This window comes from Sinohyriopsis cumingii, chromosome 2 (assembly GCF_028554795.1).
Source record: "Sinohyriopsis cumingii isolate HCF-2022 chromosome 2, ASM2855479v2, whole genome shotgun sequence".
In the NCBI taxonomy this organism is placed as follows: domain Eukaryota; kingdom Metazoa; phylum Mollusca; class Bivalvia; order Unionida; family Unionidae; genus Sinohyriopsis; species Sinohyriopsis cumingii.
Genome location: NC_142962.1, coordinates 105,624,861 through 105,646,411, shown reverse-complemented (window position 1 = coordinate 105,646,411; position 21,551 = coordinate 105,624,861). Strand labels below are relative to the sequence as shown.

At 34.9% G+C, this 21,551-nt stretch overlaps 1 protein-coding gene across 2 annotated transcripts in view; it reads left to right on the top strand.

The window, feature by feature from the left end:
* The window catches only part of LOC149805554 (calmodulin), a 28,946-nt gene extending 7,765 nt beyond the window's left edge, over positions 1–21,181 (top strand). Inside the window, exons 2-6 of one of the 2 annotated variants that reach the window (XM_089950160.1) lie at positions 7,640–7,705; positions 12,128–12,157; positions 17,876–18,019; positions 19,691–19,933; positions 20,480–21,181. In XM_089950160.1, coding sequence (XP_089806286.1) covers positions 7,648–7,705; positions 12,128–12,157; positions 17,876–18,019; positions 19,691–19,933; positions 20,480–20,508 — 504 coding nt within the window. In that variant the 5' untranslated portion in view covers positions 7,640–7,647 and the 3' untranslated portion in view covers positions 20,509–21,181. Of the gene's footprint in view, positions 1–7,639; positions 7,706–12,126; positions 12,158–17,875; positions 18,020–19,690; positions 19,934–20,479 lie in introns of both variants that reach the window. The other variant, XM_089950161.1, reaches the window with a different exon arrangement.
* The last annotated feature ends 370 nt before the right edge of the window (positions 21,182–21,551 follow it).

The following is a 21,551-nucleotide window of genomic DNA, read 5'->3' as shown; positions in this document are numbered from 1 at the left end:
TGTCAATTATTAATGCAATCCACATTTAAAAACCCTATAGGTCAGTCATTAAATCAATCCACAGTAACATACCCAGCAGGTGGTCACTCATCATATCAATCCACACTAAAGTACCTGGTATGACAATCATTAAATCAATCCACAGTAAATTACCCAGTAGGTCAATCATTAAATCAGTCCACACTAAAGTACCCAGTAGGTCAATCATTAAACCAGTCCACACTAAAGAACCCAGCAGGTCAATCATTAAATTAGTCCACACTAAAGTACCCAGTATGTCAATCATTAAATCAATCATCAGTAAAGTACCCAGTATGTCAATCATTAAATCAATCCACACTAAATACCCAGTAGGTCAAATCAATCCTCAGTAAAGTACTAAGCATGTCAATTATTAAGTCAATCACAGTAAATTATCCAGTATGTCAATCATTAAATCAGTCCACATTAAAATACACAGTATGTCAATTATTATGCAATCCACATTAAAATACCCTATAGGTCAGTCATTAAATCAATCAACAGTAAAATACCCAGCAGGTGGTCACTCATCAAATCAATCCACACTAAAGTACCTAGTATGACAATCATTAAATCAATCCACAGTAAATTACCCAGTAGGTCAATCATTAAACCAGTCCACACTAAAGAACCCAGTAGGTCAATCATTAAATCAGTCCACACTAAAGTACCCAGTATGTCAATCATTAAATCAATCATCAGTAAAGTACCCAGTATGTCAATCATTAAATCAATCCACACTAAAATACCCAGTAGGTCAATCATTAAATCAATCCACACTAAAATACCCAGTAGGTCAATCATTAAATCAATCCACACTAAAATACCCAGTAGGTTAATCATTAAATCAATCCACACTAAAATACCCAGTAGGTCAATCATTAAATCAATCCACACTAAAATACACAGCAGGTCAATCATTAAATCAGTCCACACTAAGGTACCCATTATGTCGATCATTAAATCAATCCACATTAAAGTACCCAGTAGGTCAATCATTAAACCAATCCACACTAAGGTACCCGGTATGATAATTATTAAATCAATCCACACTAAGGTACCCAGTATGTCAATCATTAAATCAATCCTCAGTAAAGTACTAAGCATGTCAATTATTAAATCAATCCACACTAAGGTACCCATTATGTCAATCATTAAATCAATCCTCAGTAAAGTACCCAGTAGGTCAATCAATAAATCAGTCGATACTAAGGTACCCAGTAGGTCAATTATTAAATCAATCCACACTAAAGTACCCCGTAGGTCAATTATTAAATCAATCTACACTAAAGTACCCAGTAGGTAAATTATTACATCAATCCACACTACAATACCCATTAGGTCAATCATTAAATCAATCAACACTAAAATACCCAGTAGGTCAATCATTAAATCAATCCAAACTAAGGTACCCACTAGGTCAATCATTAAATCAATCCACACTAAAGTACCCAGTAGGCAAATCATTAAATCAATCCAAACTAAAGCAGGTCAATCATTAAGTCAATCCACACTAAAATACCCCGTAGGTCAATTATTAAATCAGTCCACAGTAAAGTACCGAGTAGGTGAGTCATTAAATCAATCCTCAGTAAAGTATCCAGTATGTCAATCATTAAATCAATCCACACTAAAGTATCCAGTAGGTCAATCATTAAATGAATCCACACTAAGGTATCCAGTAGGTCAATCAATAAATGAATCCACACTAAGGCACCCAGTGGGTCAATCATTAATTCAATCCACACAAAGTACCTTGTAGGTCAATCATTAAATGAATCCACACTAAAATACCCAGTAGATCAATCATTAAAAGAATCCACACTAAGGTATCCAGTAGGTCAATCATTAAATGAATCCACACTAAGGTATCCAGTAGGTCAATCAATAAATGAATCCACACTAAGGCACCCAGTAGGTCAATCATTAATTCAATCCACATAAAGTACCTTGTAGGTCAATCATTAAACGAATCCACACTAAAATACCCAGTAGGTCAATCATTAATTCAGTCCACACTAAGGCACCCAGTATGTCAATCATTAAATCAATCCACACTAAAATACCCAGTAGGTCAATCATTAAATCAATCCACATTAAGTTACCACATATTTAAGTGAATCATTCTATAGTAATACTGTCTTAATATAAAACGTCGTTGCACGTGTGTTTCTATTGTGATGTAGTCCATAAAGAGATGAAACGTAGACGACATTTGAAAGAAAATGTTTTAAATATTTGGCTGATACCTTCACTGAAACTAATGCGAAAAGGAATCAGTATATACGTAGAATACACTGAAAGCTTCTAAATGTGTTGATTTAATTTCCAACAGAAAGTTATAGATGATTCCTGATAAGGTCAATAGCAGACGATATTCTCCCCATTTTACCTGGGCGATGGGCAACCTGGCAGTTTTTCTTGTATGCGACCACCAACATTTACCATTTTGAACAAGTCACACGGAAGCAAACTCCGCTTGTAAATTACAGATAATGATACTAACATAAAGCCTAGTTTGCTTTCTGGGCATGTACTGTTGTAACATTTTCTTGAGATTCAATGAAATTGTTTTAAGCTTCCAAACATCATATACACTCAGTGGTAAATATGTCAGCATACCACAAATATGACTGCTGATGACGTCATTCGGGAACTATAAGTATCGTTTCTATAATTTTATCTAACAATAGTTATAATATTGTGTTGAGTAAATTCCAGTAAGAAATGTGTGTTTGTGAGAAAAAAAATATACTGGAGAGCGCTAAATGTGATTGAACAAAGTTTTGGACTAAGTGTTTTCTAGTTTGACCACGTTGTTGGAATGTTTTGTACGTGTTCTAAAAATTACAGTTTTTAAAGCGTGTTTATAATAGCAACAATAAATTTTAAACAATAAATTTGGCTAATTTATATTTCAATTAAACTGATATTTTGATGTTGAATTGTGTTATGGGGGGGGGGGGAATTATAATGTAACCCCGCGACTGGGACTTCCTTCTCTCGGTGCAAACCCCAACGTAGATTCTTTTTCTCACCCAATAATTTCATTTAAAGTAAAAATATTCTCACTTGTGCAATATAGCTCAAGCGCAAATGTTTACATGCGGTGCACTGATACAAATATGTTAATTAAGACTGTAGCGTGACTGTGTCATCTGAAGTACACAGTTTTTATGCGTGAGCCAAAAATTATAACAACATTAAACGTTGCATAGTATTGAGGAGTTATCACATTTAATATATGGATGTTATATGAGATTAACAATAAAGAGGTGATATTTACTACAAGGAAATGTTTCATTCTCATCAGTTCCAATTTAGAAATTTATATTGTAAATAATGAAACGATAATGGGCCTACACCTCTGTTGTAGTGTATAGGCTATATTTATAACGAAAAGTTACATGTAGTATGAGTTTCTGTGCTTGGGGTATTCACTGGTAATTATTGATCTGTGTCACTATCGTATATAATTCTCCCTTTCTTTGGAGGAGATGAAACTGTTTGTGACATGCTTGTGTTATCCTGAATATTGATTGTAAAATTACCCCCGTGTATAAAAGACCCTTCAAATACGGACTATGGCGGATAACCATGTGCTAAACTTTCCAGTTCACGGATTCTTTGAAAAATTATTTTTCTGTCTTGGAAATATGGCAAGTGCTACAGTGAAATTTGCTTATGGATTAATGTATTGACGAACACATGATTTCGTTCTTGCTGGTAAATGCATTATTTGTAATTAAATATTGTAGGAATATTTTTGGTTCAAATGGGGCACCATGGAGATGCTTAACAAAATTAGAATAAAGCATGTTTGACATAACACATTTCTGGCTGTTGCTAAGTTTTCCGTAGTTGTTAAGAGAGCTGGGAGGCTATGAAGTGTCTAGGTCTATAGTATATGTTCAGGGATCAGTGTTTTCTGTCATAGCTCATTTCACACAGCATCGAAAATTTTGTCATATATGTAGCACAGTCAATTTTCAGGTCAGCGTCATTAAATGTAGCTAACAGTATATGATTTGTTTCACACGAAGTATTTAAAACTGATTAGGTAGCTTTAGCTACATTTAATGACGATGACCTGAAAATGTACTGAGCTAGGTCTGCATTTAATATAAAATTGACCATGCTGTGTGAAACGAAGTAGCAAAAATACCAAAAAGCTCGACATTGTATGCGTGTGTGTCTTTGCTCCCTCGAAATGATTTTGTATGGTGTGTACTCAAAGATGGATTGACCTTAAGTTACTATGTCTTTGTTGTATATTTGTTGTTGTTGTTGTTGTTGTTTGATTTTAGAACAACTACGTCAGGCACAGCAGAAGACAACAATGGTTTGTTTTTTTAAAAGTATTTTTGAGCGCATGGACACCTTGACTGAGACGATTGGTCTGAGATAACTAGACCGAGATAAGAAAAGTAAGTTTAGCGAAACAGCTAGAGTTCTCTGTCGAATGGGTGAGAAAAGACATACTTTATTGAATACTTAACTCGTTCCATAACACCTCGGAATATTATCAATGACGTCCTTATATAGGTCAATGGCGTAATGTCCAAGGAATCGGAATATACTTGCAAGGCAATTTACAGCACTTCTGCCGGAAATTTCTCCTCATGCATCTTGCGATACATGGAATTTTATATTTGTGTCCTCGCTAAGACAAGCAAAAGGTAGCAATAATTGAACTTGTTTCATACATTCCTTTTGAAATGAGCACACGTGCAAGATCCGATATATATTACAAACAAGATCTAGAAAAGAAATTCTTTGAAAAGATGAAGGTATTTGGCTGCGCCATTTACGTTGAACTACAGTGCTTGTCCTACCATATCCCTCCCACGCGATAATTTTTAAATTCTAATTTTGTTGGCACTTTTGGGTTTTACCTGCAGAATGAATTCGTGATGAATAGTTTCTTAGCATATTATAGAATTTATTTCCGTTATAAAGCAATATGCCTGCAAGTTATTATGCTGAGTTAACGTACATAAAGCATCTCTGTGTTCGTTTGAGGCATACATGTGTGCACTCATTGACGAAGCATGATCAGGAAATGCCTAAATCGAACTCCGAACAAGACAAATTAGGTTTAAAAAACTATCTTGTTTTAAATTTGATTTTAAAGTTAATTATGCAAATTGTTAGGGATGGAACATACATGAACTGTTGAATATTCTGTCACCCATATGTATCATATTCCTGTTACATACTACAATGACAGAGACATTCAGTAGTTGTCTATGCATCTCTATGTATGTACATAAGACAGTTATGATCTTTAATGCTTAAACTGCATATATATTTAAATCTAGATGTATGGCTCATTAAGTATGAACAAAAGAATCCTCCTCTTCTCTTCTCTTTAGTTAAATTATCACATATTACCTCACCTTAGATTAGACTAGACTAGACAAGACAAACGGTTGTTGTGGGGTTTAACGCCATTTTTCAGCACACGATGGCGGCCAGTATTAATGGTGGCCAGTATTAATGGTGGAGGAAGAACCCGGGAAAACCCCGGAAAGAACCACCGACCCACGAGAAGCTACTGTCAAGCTTTCTCACATACTCACATTGGCTGAATCCGAGACTCGAACCCACGCAGACAGAGGTGAAGACAAACGGTAAACACTAAGTAAATATTCTCGATTAAATATAGGAATAAAGTTTGCTTAAGTAGTGATCCTAACTATCATGACAATCACTATCACGTCTTAAAAGGAAATCAGGACACATAAATGTGGATTGCAAACAGAAATTCAGTGACAATCGAACTTTGAGTGCAGCATCTGTGACCAAACTGGACTTCAAGCTTTCCAAGACCACGTAATCCACGTTCAAATGCAGAAATAAAAAAGAACCAATATCCTTTCATGTAAACTTAGATCATCAAAATCATGTTTAAAGATTTTTTTACGCTCTGAATTTTGTTGGATACGACCAGTCTGTAATGCTTTTAGAGTACTCGCACCCGAAAAATATTCACTATCTGAATCAGCGCAAGAAATGAAAACGTAAAATCTCTTCATTTAACGGACAGTCATTAATTTGACAAAGTGCACAATTTGAATCATTATATTTACAACCTAAATTTGATAAAGGTAACTATCCTAATTATTTTTAAAATTTCAGAAATTGCTATTATCGCATTGGCACAGAATGTAGAGAAATTACATGAATAAGATGTTTAGTTTTCCTTCAAAAATAATGATAAAATGAAAATTTCCGGTTTTTTCAGTAGATGTAAGAAAGTATTTAACTTCTGAAGTGGAAACATTTTGTGTTGTCCATCGTAGCTTTACAGTCGGGTAAGTTCGATGTTTCCACTTCACTCGGGAAATATTTCCTTATATCTCCTCATAAACAACCGCTCCGGTGGCCTAGTGGTTAGAGCGTCCTCCTCGGAAGCGTTAGGTCGTGGGTTCGATCCCCTCCTGAGTCATGCCAAAGACTTATACAAATGGTATGGCGCTCAGCATTAAGAGGTTAGTGCTAGGACTGGTCAGCCTGGTGTCAGGATAATGGTACTGGGTGGAACATCATGCTACATGTATGCGGCATGATGCATCATTGCTAGACATCACTATAAACTGCCATGCTGCAGACATCGTAGCGATATGACTGACAAATTGTTAAAGCTTCGTTAAATATCCAAATTACACACACACACACACACACACACACACACACACACACACAAACACACACACTCTACTCATAAGCAATTTAGATATCCTCTATATATGAAAAACGTAACTGTGAAGTTCCTAACCATGACAAGAAATATTTAATTTGTGTACAAAACTTTGAATTATTTCAGGCATATGTTAAATGATATTTATTCATTACATTAAGGATACTCCACAGTATATTTTTCTTATATCTTAAGCTCAGTTTCGTCCCTAAACAGGTCAAATTTGACCTAGTGTATCTACCATCACGTATCACATGTATGATAGTCGGAATCACAACCTGCGGATAGATTAGGTGAAAGTTCTAAAAAATTAAAACAAAATGCAGAGATTTGTTTTAAAATCACTGTGGTAATAAGTGATTGATATTCATTTGTTTTATCAATCGTTTTTGTTTTGTTTTTTGCTAACATGCATCGTCACTCACTGGTGGTGAAAGCTCTAGCATGCATTGCCCAGCAAAACTTAGCTAAAGTCACCAGGCAAAATGCCTCAAACGCGGGCTTAGCCAAATCAACTCAAAATGCTTTGCATATCTAATGTACATCAAGTGTAGGATCATAAACGAAATAAAAGATTCGAGTTACTGATTGATCAGTGAGCAATATTGTTGGCATTCTTCAATTTATTTCATGAGCATTAAGTTTTGAAACAAACATCATTAGTACAGAATTGACTTTGTTTTACACAGGCATGCTGCATTATTCATGAAGAAGAAGAAGAAGAAAATAAAAAGAAGAAGAAAGATAGAAAGAAGGGTACTGGTTTTGCACATTGTGATTTTTTTTCTCCAAAACTATGGACATTCCAGTAAAAGTGACCATAAACTGTAATTTAATCTTATATTTTGTCCAAATTACTTTCTTTCTTGTGTATATAGTTCAACTTTGGCTCAAAACTTACCGTTTTTTCTGCAGCTTCATCAATGATCAGACTCAAGATCATCATCAGAAATCTCCGTATTCGTAACCTAAACCTCAAGGGAAGGCACATTTTTATTCTTCATTCATAAGATTTTTATAAGGGAGGTAATCTATTTGCTCTTGAACATACCGCCATCTTGATTCCGTCATTCTACGCTTTCCTCTCCACTGACTAAACCTACTTTTTGTTTGAGACAATAGATATATAGGCTATATTATAAAATCGATTGAATCAAGGATCAGAGATATTTTAGAATCAGTGTTTTGAAAGTAGTCAACCGGAAGTGAGGGATGATGAGAATAGAACTAACATGAGAATGATCGCATCGTATATGGAGTAACAGACGAAAATTCCCAACTGTTCAAAGGAGCCAAGAATATTTCTAATCCTGAGACACCATTGACGACAGGAGGTTGAAGCCATCAATGTTTCTTTCCAGTTATCGAATACGCCAATAAGTATTGTTCCAAAGAAATGTTTTATGAAAAATAGCCTGACCAGGAAAACATACATGATGGAAAAAGTTAATGATACGTACAGAAATGGGCAAAAATAACTTTATAGTACATTAGTTTTCATTGGCGATCAAATTTTCTTCAAGTTCTAATAAATACCTTGATATAGTGGCGTGAATTGGTCAGATGGATGAAAGAGGAGAACTTTGAGATAACTGTTGACCACACATGGGCTATCAGTAACGCAGTATTATTCCAGTATTAAAGGGTCGTCTATTAAATCTTTATCACAAGTGTTCGTTTTGTTGCTAGAATTTCGAGTTGTAAATGACAATTCCTGGATTATACACAGGGTAAGGATTAGGTTTTAAAATAGTTTGTATTATACTTCTCATTCCACTTGCGTTACGGGCTTTCGAAACCCTTCTGGCTTTTCAGCAGTCGATATGTAAAACAGCCCATTTTTAATAATTGGCTTGACGTGTTTGAAGAAACAGATCAGCTCAGACAAGAAAACGTGTTGTTTTTTTTTTTCCTTCTTTCTTTTACAGTAGGGCAAAGAAGGTACGTTTTCACCTGTAAGTTTGTAAGCGAGGTTTCACCAAAATGTTGCGTAAACAGCGATTCAAAAGTAGCAGCTATTTATTCCAGAAGGTTGTCTTGTGTGAGCCGCAGATTTATCCAAGCTCTTGGACTGATTGTTGCAATAGGTTGTTATAAATAGTCACTGCAGAAAAATTTGAGCTATTTCGATTTTCATGACCTAGTTGTCGACTTCGAAGCATGTCAAGGGGAAGAACAGTCAATTTTTAATTAAAACCAAACGGCGGCAGAGTATGGTTCTGTTAAGATTTCTTTAACTGTTTTGAAATCAAAATTGCGGCAATCGATAAAGTTTTCCTTCTCTGAGAACTTCTGCGATCGATCTATCGGAATATTATTAAGGAGAGTTCTGTGATCAATCTATCAAAATATTAGGTTATTTATGTGATCTTCTTCGTTACTCTTGCTTTTATCTTCATTAATACTCATGATATTACTTTCTATCAAAAATTGTATGTTTACTTGACACATTGTTGGGTCTGTTATAATATTTAGTTCTAAGTCAAACATACATATCATCATTATCATGGATGGATATATATATATATATATATATATATATATATATATATATATATATATATATATATATATATATATATATATATATATATATATATATTCTTTTTCAGAATTAAATAAATTTTAAGTATATTTATAAAAACTAACAGTAACATGAAGAATTCACATTACGACATACATAGATCGAATGTGGTGCTCTTTGCAGCCGAGTTTGCATTATGGTGAAGTAACTTTGAAACTGCCAACCACCACATGTGCTCACTGGTTACGCCTGATATACATGCAGTCATAGCTTAAACGAGAGCGTGAAAATCTGTTGATTCATATTAAATCTCTTTGAAATGTTCCATTTATCGTAAGAGAAAAGCACCATTGATAAACTTTATACCCTTTTCTAAAAATGTATTGGATCAATATGACATAAAATGACGTCAGAAAACATGATTGCGTTCGAGCCGAAACTTAGACGTCATAACAAGATTATTCAATTCAAAGAAATATCATGTTTTTGATTTCTATTCCGTGAATAAATCTTACTTTGGGAAATATTTATTTTTTCATTACTGTTAACATGAACTTTGTTTCCTTAACGGAAATTTGTCGCTCTAACACGCTGTTTTATAAGCATTTTCAGAAGTGAATTCAGAGTCTGCAATAATTTGGATAAAGTTCAATTTGTAACATAGGAATCGACTTTGTGGAAAGATAATCGTATCCATCAGCGTTTCCGTCGGTCAGTGACTGAAACATCTTGTCACCACCTCTATTATTCCACGGGAAGGACTTTAACTAAGTGGTTTAAACAAGAATTTGATGTAAATATGCAATTTGCTGTTTTCCTCTGGTAATTTATATAGTTGTTGGTGAAATTAATGAATATTGTCAAGTGAAAGATATTTTGTGAGGCTCAAACTTAAGCCGAAGAACGAGTGTGAGAACTGTGTTGCACATTATTCACTTATGGGTCATGTAGATTGTTATACCTAAGGGTGGGACATTTCGCTAAGTTTTAATTTTGGAATTAGTACGTGGTTGTTTAGACAATTAAACAGATTGTATTTTTCCTCATAGTCATATATTGGTAATGTTGCACTGATATTAAAAAAGCGGAATTTTAAATGTAGCTGTTTTGGCAAAATTCAGGTTTACTTTGTTGTTATTATTATCATTATTATTGTTATTATTATTATTATTATTATTATTATTATTATTATTATTATCAGTAGTAGTAGCAGTGGTGGTGGTGGTGATGGTGCTTTTCATGCTGTTCTTGTTGCCAGTAGGTTATTGCAGTGGAAATAGGGAGTAAGTCTTGCCCAATAATGCACTGTTATTTTTTACCCGGGCTGATCCAGTGGTAGGATTTGAACACGCACTCTTACAGTCACGGAACTGGCACTTTAACCATGAAGTCTATGCGTCTCCCTTAATGTTAGGATAAAACTTACCTGGCAACTTGTTTTATCCTGTTAAGAAGCCATTCAATCTAGTTTATGCATGTGCGAATTAATGTCATTTAAACTTGCCACCTGCATGTGATCAATGAAGTGTACACCATCAATAACAAGTGATTAATTAAAATATACCCTATACTGTCAAAACCGTAACTGGCTTCAAAGAAATACTATACAGAAAGCATTTGTAAAATAAATTTAAGAAAATGATAATTCATTGTATCTTGGATAGTATTATGCTCTGACATTTTTACGAGTTCTATCAGTTTTCAAAAGTAACACAATTACTCAGATATTGATATTTCTTAAAGAAGTCTAAATGTGAGCACCACGATAATCATCAATATCCTCTAGGTAACGTTTACTAAATGTGAGCACCACGATAATCATCAATATCCTCTAGGTAACGTTTACTAAATGTGAGCACAAGGATAATCATCAATATCACCTAGGTAACGTTTACTAAATGTGAGCACCAGGATAATCATCAATATCATCTAGGTGACGTTTACTAAATGTGAGCATCACGATAATCATCAATATCATCTAGGTAAGGTTTACAGCTGAATACTAGTGGAACTGTTACAATCTGCTAACGTATGAACTGAGAAATTTCGTTACACACCAGTGTGCTAGAAAATATGTATTGACGGATAGATAATCCGTGGAACTTAAAATAGAAAAGTACCTACCTTGAGAGTACCTTCGGACAATGACAATGTAACTTTGTCGATGCGGGCGTTTCTTTTCAATTGCATGCTTGTATTGCGTTCGGCAAAACCTATTTTTTTGAGAAATTTATTTCGTTAAATTATGGTATAGAATAAAAAAAACTGGATACATATTACTATCATATTTTTAGCAACGTCCAAAACCTTTGTTGTCTTGAATTTTTTACAATCATCACGAACATTTCAGTGTCCAGAACCTTTACAGAACATAATAATTTACTAAAATCTGCCTCCTAGAAATGGAAAATTTTAATGTGATTTTACAGGTTGTATTAGAAGCATCCACCAACCTAAATTCATCAACTACAAAGAGTTTTACAGCTATTTCACTTGCGTATATTGGAAACAACACCACTTCAGGACATTTTTCTAATCTGTATAATTTGCGAGTGATGTGGTGATGTGTTTTATGGGAAATGTAGATTGTGTGGAGTCGTTTGTAATCATTATCTATCCTTACCTAAGGTAGGAATTAGTGTTTATCACTTTTAAATGACTGCAAAAGGACTATGGTAACAATTTTATGTGTATACTTGTCCTTCTTTTAAGATTAAAAACCATAATAATAAATTTATGACCGAGTAGATGAAATATAAATTGATTCGATTTGTCATTAAACACCTAACGATAATAGCCAACATTACATTTGCTCAATTTTTTCCCCTTGGTTTTGGATACAATCAATATACAAAAGATTTCTTTTCTTTCATTTTAGGCTGATCAACTTACAGAAGAACAAATCGCAGGTATGTAATATTGGATCAGTGCCTACTGATACATAGTCCGACAGTAGGCTCATTCTTTTCTGTGTCTTGCCGGCTATCCATAGACGAGACGTATATCTAATTATTTCGACTTAGTCGTTGTTGCTATCATCGCCGTCATTGTTAAGATAGAAGGATATTCAAGTTTTCTTATATATATATAGAAATTTTTTCATATTGCAGTAAGTTTAAGTTTTGGTCCGTACTAATTAGTTCAAAGTGCTGAAAGGTTGGGGTTCACCGAAACTAGTTTTGATACTTCAGGTACCATTGTAATATGACTCTTTCGATTCATTATTACATTGGACTCCAAGGAACTTTAGTCCTGGATGAGGAATTTTTACAATCTTTAACATATTTGTTATATCCTGATTACTCAGAGACTTTCAAGAGATAATATGAAGGATATTGACTATCGAAAAACAAAAGAAATGTCTGAGACTATTGAAAAACGAATCAAACGTCACAGGCTATTGAAAAACGAAATAGACGCAAAGCAAATTGTCACTAGAAATACAACAAAACGCAACGGAGATACCAAGACAAGGTTGTACTGTTTTAATACTTCCGAATTACACTTATCCTGATGAGTAATTTTATCTTTAAGTCACACTAACATAATGACCTTTACGGTATGTCGTAAAATGACTTGTTTACTATGAGAACGCCTTTGATAGCTAAGATGTTTTATTTATTGCTTTTTATTCTAAACACATGACTTTGAGTTCGCACTATATATTTATGATTGTTCTGACGTTTCGTGAAATCTTCTACATATACATGCGTAAATACATACGTACTTAAGTGTTTACGTACACACTGTATTTAATCAATTTATTTGCAAAACTTCAACGAAACTATATTAGCGTCCGTTTTATTGATGTAGTAATATATGCAGTGTACTGATCATATACGCATGAGCACACCTTAAGTTTATTTTTTCATTTAGCTCCGTTTTTCTTCTTGTACACTCTTGTATGCAGTGTAGTGCAACCTGATGGATGCATTCGTATTAAAGAGTGCTATTCATCGTGGTTAATTTTTTTTAGGTCACTGGATGTTTTTCACGCTTCATGGATTACAATAAATTTTGCATTTGGTTGTTTTTCTGATAGTTTTGCTCTTTGGATGATTAAACTTTATTTTAAGACTAATATTCTCACTTTTGAAAAACAGGTCACAGCATCCTACATTAGCTCTTAGTGATTTTGTCATGTCTTTGAGATTTACTAAGCTGGACTGGCATTATTTATCGTTGCGCAGGTTGTTTTTTTTTCTTTTCTTCGTGCTAAATCTAGGGTAGTTAGTGAGCGATATTATAATTTGAAGATATATTTGCATAAATTAATACGTAGTGGTAGTGTGAGTTGTTCTTTACGAAACATCCATGCATGAAATATTTTTTCACTCATTAGAGCCAACGAAAACGGTTACCTTTGTCCCAGTTAGTAGGATGGTTGCACGATAATACTGGTATCAAGAACAGCCAATGCATACGATCGGATCACGCCGTAATAACCGATGATTATTAAATTGCAATGGTCTAAAAGGGACCACACAACAGCATCAAGCGATCAAATAGATGCAGAAGTTTGTATTTTTTACTCACTGTTGAATTAATTTTGTAACTCTTTGCACCTATGTGATCGTTGCTTCAGTTGTTCCTATCCAGAGCAGTTTCTACAGCTTATTTAGCTGAGTGAATAGCAGATAGAGTGCTGACATGCTCTGCTTTTCTACGCTGATCTATTTGTCTAAGGCAAATTGGATTGATAGTATTATACAGTTATGGCTTGTTCAGTTCCATACCTTGTTTTATTGAACTGTTAATATCGGCTGACGCGAAGCAAAGGCTATTATCTCTGTTTCATAGCTCAGAGAACTAATATATTGAGCGCTAAACAAAACTCATCTGTTTATTACTTTCATACCGTGATCTAAAAATATCCCCACGCGAGCATAATACGTTGTTTTGCGGAGCTGCAGTTATGGTAAGAAAAACCAAAACGTTTTCTTCCTGTTGATTGTGTGTAAGCTGTTTAATCCGAATTCAGTATCTTTCGTAATAAAAAAATAATTATGGTTATTTCATTTATAAGGAAGACAGTTTTAATATGAAACCCTTTACCCCTGTACGTACATGACAAATGTTGATTGATGTGTATTGTCAGATGCTAAACTAATGAAGAGTGTAGCATATTCCATTTTGGTAAATTGGATAAATTAAACAAAAACACTGAACCATCTATTGAAGTCATTACATGGGTTGCAAGAAACCGGCTTTTGAGCATGTGATCTTTATTTTATACACGTTTATATTAGCTTATATTTTAATATTACATATATATGTATACAAATATTGTTTGCTATGTGCGTATGGTCGTTGCATCATATTTAATAATAGGCAACTGTAGCTGTTGTCTCAGTATTAATCCGATTGAAGGAATACAGCTCTCTGTAGCTACTATGTTAAAGCAGGGCATCATTCATTAGACAGATTTCACATGCCTAGACGTATGAATAACTGCTATGTTAAAGCAGGGCATCATTCATTAGACAGGTTTCACATGCCTAGACGTATGAAGAACTGTTGTGTTAAAGCAGGGCATCATTCATTTCACATGCTTAGACATATGAAGAACTGCTATGTTGAAGCAGGGCATCATTCATTAGACAGATTTCACACGCTTAGACATATGAAGAACTGTTGTGTTAAAGCAGGGCATCATTCATTAGACAGATTTCACATGCTTATACGTGTGGATAACTATATTTGTTCATATTATGTGCTACCCCTATCTCATCCGCTTTCCAACTGTAATGCTATAACCTTCGCAACGTTATTTGACTACTGAGTATCCAAATCTTGCAGCAGTGTCCAATCCGACTCGGCGAAAGCTCAACAAAGGAGATCAATCTGGTGTCCATGTGCGCTTACGTCCGTACGTCCGTCCACACCCTAGATTTAAGATCAATGTTAATTTTTACTTGATTAAGTGCACTGGAAAAGGTATTCTTGTTTTTTATGTTCCTATTAAGTATGGTTTTTATAGATAAACAAAAAGGTAGGTGGGGTCTATTTGTTACAAACTGTATAAAGATCCATCAGAGCGAGGTGGTGAGATGTAGGTTACTTTCAGGATCAATCCTCCCTTTAAATATAGCGAAAATAAAATGTATTGCACCCCCGCAAGCACGTTTATGCAGATCATGATGGACAAATTTAAACGTCTCTTCTGATATAATCTGATCAGCTGCCATTGAAAGCAAGTCGAATAATACGATTACACCAGTTTATACATAAGCTTCAGGCGGCTATGTGTTGCCCTCTTTGACAGGAAATCCTGTTCGTATACCTCGTCATGACCAGTGATTTATACAACAATCGATTAAGTCATATTAGTCACTTCCTTTAAGCAGATATTGGCAAATGGTCCGTCGGTGTCGGCCACAGTAATATGACTTGCATGGTTAACGTATCTACTCGCAAATTTGATTTCAATTAAAACCACATAAACTCTGTCTGTGGTATAATGTACCAGTCTATGTTGTTTGCTCTACTGATTAATTCTAAGAAACTTCAAGGACCCAAATGTGCCAGATCGTTATACGATGACATAGTTGCTTCCATGAATAGTTGACCTTCTAGAAAGGACTCTACAGTAGATTCTGAAGTCACTGTGTTTAACTTGAGTTATTGACTGGACAAATTTTCCCGTAAAAATGGCTTCATATGTTCTAGTATTACCAAAAACTAAGTTTGATAGCCAGCTATTCAATTCCTTCGTCGTGGGACACGGCGAAGTTACAAAATCAAAATCACTGCATACATTCCCGATGATATTTCGTCCGAAGTTTCATCCTTCACCGCTATTCAATTCCTTCTTCGTTGGACACGGTGATGTTAAAAAATCAAATTCCATGCACACATTCCCGATGATATTCCGTCCCAATTTTCATCTTTGCCCGCTGTTCAATTTCTTCTTTGTTGGACACGGTGATTATAATAAAAATAAAAAAAATGCCCTGCACACATTCCCTATGATATTTCGTCCGAAGTTTCATCCTTGCATGTATAGGCGTGCTTTTTTCCTTTGTTGTGTTATTAACGTGTACTTCAGCATATGTGTACATTCATATTCATACGCATTATCTTCGCCTGCATGATATGGATGAAATATCCGAAGTCTCCATGTCGCTCACTCCATATTAATATGATCTTCAATAATAGAGGTGAATTCTCTTTAATTTATTGCATGTTTTGAGAAGTCACTAGTCAGTGGCGGATCTATAAGTAGAGTTGTGTAGGGTTGGGTGCTAAGGGTGTGGGTCGGGTGTGCTCCTGCATATTTGGCATATTTGGCACCTCTAGGGCATACTTTTAGTCATTTACTCGTAAAGAAAGTTTACTGAGTGAAACATTCAGGTTATTTCGCATTCTATTTTTACTTTGGTGGTGGTGGGACGCCAGCTACGCGCTTCGCCCCCCCCCCCCCCGCCCCGAAATCCGCCATTGCTAGTAGTAACGGTAGGCAAATGGTGTTAAAGATTTTGGTGAAAGAGAGGTTTGGGAGATGAAAAAACAAGAATTACTTGAGCTGTATTATTTACTCTCTGAATGCGGAGGTAATTAACCTCTAAAGAGAGAAGTCAGTTACACCCTTGATTGTTCTTATGACAACACCTGGTTTAGAAACAGTCTTTAACACTTGTTACAACAAAAATGATGACCGGATATCTGTCAAAGAACTGAAGAATAAAATGATAACAGTCAGAATAACAATGCAAAATTTTAGGTTTTAGTTTACGTATTTATGCAGCATTCCGTTTATTAAAATTAAGATTTGTGTTTTGATGATTTCATTATTTCATCTAATCAAAAGGAAATTATTAAAATGTATCTTCTATAGCACTGAATATAAGCATTATTATATGTTTATTGTTCTATAGTTTGAATGGAAATTTAAACTTTGAAGATGACATACCAATGAGCATTCGTTTCAAAGTTATTTTTTTCCTAATCGATTGAAGTTTCCCCTGTGCAATGTATTCATGTTGTTATGATCTTGGATAAAAACGCGACAAGTATCAACGCCAAAACCTCACAAGGAAATTCGTATGCGAATCGATAAGGTGTTTCTTCGCAACGATAGAGTATGGTCTTTGATAAACCAAATATTACATTCTCTAGAGGAAAGTCCTCTATGAATCGATACATTACTCGACAAACCATATTTACTCGTATATAACACCCACTGCCAAAAGAAAACCCTCCAAACAAAACACAACAGTTTAGATTTGTAATGCGTCAGCTATTCAGGATCTACGATGTTTTCTTTATTTGTAAATTAAAGACAGCTTTATCAGACCAAAGGCTGCGTTTTTTATTCACGGTCATATCTGGATCTGAGCTGTTGCCACTAGCAACAAACACACGAGAGCATATGGTGACGTTTCTTTACTCTTATAATGCTGCCAGCAAATGTTGACTGGCAGTGGTTGTCACAAGCTCCTAAATAAACTGCAGTTCAGTTAAGAACCCATCCTTTGTTTGTAGCCACGAGGTTCATCGTTAATTTACATGAACGAACTGCATCCATTCCACTGGAAATTCATTTTGTATATCATAGAAAAAATCATTATATTACATCATACACTTTCAAAGATCTTATCTTAAATCGATAGAACCAATTTTTACAGAGTTCAAAGAGGCGTTCAGCTTGTTCGACAAGGATGGGGATGGAACCATCACTACAAAGGAACTCGGTACAGTGATGAGGTCGCTAGGGCAGAACCCAACAGAAGCAGAGCTCCAGGATATGATCAATGAAGTGGATGCTGACGGTATGTTTTATTTTAAGTGTGTTTTTCATCGATCCTCTAAAGACCTGCCACACTGCACGTAGCTTTCAATAAGAAAAGCCTTGCGATGCGTGTTTTGTATCGTTTGGTCGTTAGCTGCACCAGAAGGGCTTTTAAATGAGGCAGCCAAAAGAGTACCGAACGGCCAAATGAGATTACATTGGATATTTAGCTAGGGGAGGAAATTTGACAGAACTTTGAAGGGTCTAGATTATACATACATGGATTAAAAATGTGTTGTCCAGGATAAAGATATTTACATTGATGCAGATTGAAATTCTAAGCCATCGCTGTCACTATCATTGTTAGTACGGAAAGCAGTTAACTTTCTTTTCTAATTTGCAAATTTTCAACATGGTAGACGTAAATACGAAATTTGGAAACGGCATTCTTGCCCAGTACATGTAGTTTTAAAAGTACCATTACTTTTATACCTGTTGTCATTCAGATTTACTTACCTGTGTTTGATCCCAGACGATCTGTACTTTCCTTGATTAAATACAGTGTAAAAAAATTCATTGAGTATGGACTTTCTTAGCTGTTTGCAGTTATTTTCATTGTAAAACTACCAATCGGTAGTTACAGTGCACACGAGGAAGTAAAAGAAAAGAAAATTAAAAACAAGAACAAAGTAGTAAAATTTATATCTAGTGTTTATTAGTTATGTTTGTACAAGTGAATACGAATTTGTGAAATATTGCTGTTTGTTTAGCAGTTTTACTCATATTATCAGAAACTTGGCATTTTCAGTTAAATTTCCATGGACTTCTTTATTATACCAGTTGGGGAGTATGTTCTTTAAATGATGTAGATTTCATGTCGGAAAAATTGTTAGCGATGGAAACACTTGTATACAACAAGGAAAATCATCTTCCTTTACAATATGGTAAGATAAGGTGGAGGTTTTAGTTAAAGCTCAAAATAAATCCTCCTTGATATTGCTCAGTGATTCTGTCCATTGCACATTCATATTTCCGAATGTATTTCCAAAAATTTAAAGATATTAGAAACAATATCAGCTAAATGTAAGTGAATATTTGCCACCTAAATTAGTTCTTTATCAGCGTCACAACTTCTCGTTGTGAATATTGTTTGTTACATTGTTATACATATAATAATTTTATCAAGCAACGCAAATTCTATTCAGTTATCTGAGCAAGTTAATAACTTTCGTTTTTTGGAATAAAAAAGTTATTACCCCATTAAATAATACATTTTTCAACCTGCTGAAGGCAACCCGTGGCATACACTAGCAGTCAAGTTGTTTAATAAATTCCAAACCGCTCCGGTGGCCTAGTGGTTAGAGCGTCTACCTCGGAAGCGGGAGGTCGTGGGTTCGATCCCCGGCCGAGACATACCAAAGACTTACAAAAATGGTACTAACAGCTGCCTCGCTAGGCGTTCAGCATTAAGAGGTTTGTATTAGGACTAGTCGGCCTGGTGTCAGAATAATGTGACTGGGTGGGACATCATGCTACATGTCTGCGGCATGATGCCCCAGTTCTAGACATCACTATAAACTGCCACACTGCAAACATCGTAGCGATATGACTAAATTATTTTTAAAGCTACGTTAAAAATCATAATCACACATATAATAAATTCCATTTAGAATGAAGACTCATTGCAATTCATTCACAATTTGCTTTGCAGGTAATGGCACAATAGACTTCCCCGAATTTTTGACCATGATGGCTCGCAAAATGAAGGACACTGACTCTGAAGAGGAAATCAGAGAAGCCTTCAGAGTATTTGACAAGGATGGGAATGGATTCATCAGTGCAGCGGAGTTGCGTCACGTCATGACGAACTTAGGTGAGAAACTTACTGATGAGGAAGTGGACGAGATGATCAGGGAAGCTGATATAGATGGAGATGGTCAAGTAAATTATGAAGGTGAGTATTTCATTAGAGGATGATACTGGAAGTTATCGTTGTGTCTTATTATACTGTAAAATAATAGTCAATAGTAAATCTGGCAATTACAGACTTGTTTACACAACCAGTCACATTTTGTATGCGTAGACCTATACGGACCAGTCTCTCGAGCTTGTCTACTGTAATAAATTCCGATATCATCCACTTCATGTTATGGATTTCCTAGGGAAGGGTTGGAGATGATAGACGTCTAGCGTTTTGGTGATACGTATTGTTTCAGTTACTCCTTGGTACGATAAACTTTAGTCCGATATATATGGGAATCTTGTAAGATTTAGCAAAGTCATAGACCTTAACGCTAACACCGAACTTCCTAATGAAGAGGTAAATGGTCAGAGTTCGCCACTTAAGTTTTCTCAGCTAGTTGTATAGAACAGCATTGCATAATTATTTACAACCAAGGATTTCATTTGCATGCATCATTAAAATTGTCTCGTCGAAACTTTCATGAATTCGTTGTTTATGCAACTATTCTGAAACTGTCTTGTTTTTGTTTATTTCCAGAATTCGTCACAATGATGATGTCGAAATGAAAGAAAGGTTTTGTCAAATTAGCCGGCACTATTACGATCTCTCAATCATGAAAGATTTCTCTTGGACAGCACCAGCGCACGTGTTTTATAAATGCCATTCCTTTGGTCGCACGAGATACTGGCAACAGGAGAAACCTTTTCTCCTGCTGTGTCTAGGAACGCATCGGATTATCGATGGTCCAATTTATATATCACTTTGATTTTTGTGAAATGAACAGTCTAACGTTTTTGATTTAATTATCAAACAAAACGAATTTATTGTAAAGATAAGTTGGTGCAGGCATCTAATATCATTTGTATATAAAAGTCAACTTCATTTTAACAACTCTTTTCAGGTTTCACAACTAATTATTGTAAATCATGTTAATGCTACGACTTAGGCATTTAGCTCTGTAAGGTTGGCGAAGGTTTCTTTCTCTGCATATAGGTTGCATATTTCTTTAAATTTGCAGTCAACATTCATGTGCAAGCAACTGTTCATGGAGAAATATAATTATAGTAAATTGAAGCATTCCAAGAAAAAAAAAGACAATTCATAAAATCGTTATTTTCTTTATAAGTTATTGTTTTTTGTTTAAAAAAATGATTGATTTTACATTTACTTTTTCTTTTGTTGTATTAATGACAAGAAATTATAAATAAATTGATTTCCAGACGGACAAAAATTCTTTTCCGCACATTGTTCTCAAATATTTTTATACCTATTCCTTTTCTTCTGTAGTTTCATAAAATACCAGCCCTTATTTTGTTAAGGACGCTTGGATTCATATGCCATGCAAGGCCCTTTCTCACTTCTTCAGTTCAACCAGTCTGACTGTCTGTGGATTTATTATTACTACATACAACCTAGAAGGCTTTCCAAGAGATATTTGGCTTCGTTTTTTTCCAGTAATTTTTCCAAACTATTTACACCAAACATAGTACCATATTCCATAATGCTGATAAAAGTACGTTTCATTAGCAACTGTTTCCTTTGACAGCATCGCGTCTTTCTGATTTGCATATCATATTCTTTTTTATGCGAGTTTCAGTGCCTCTTTCTC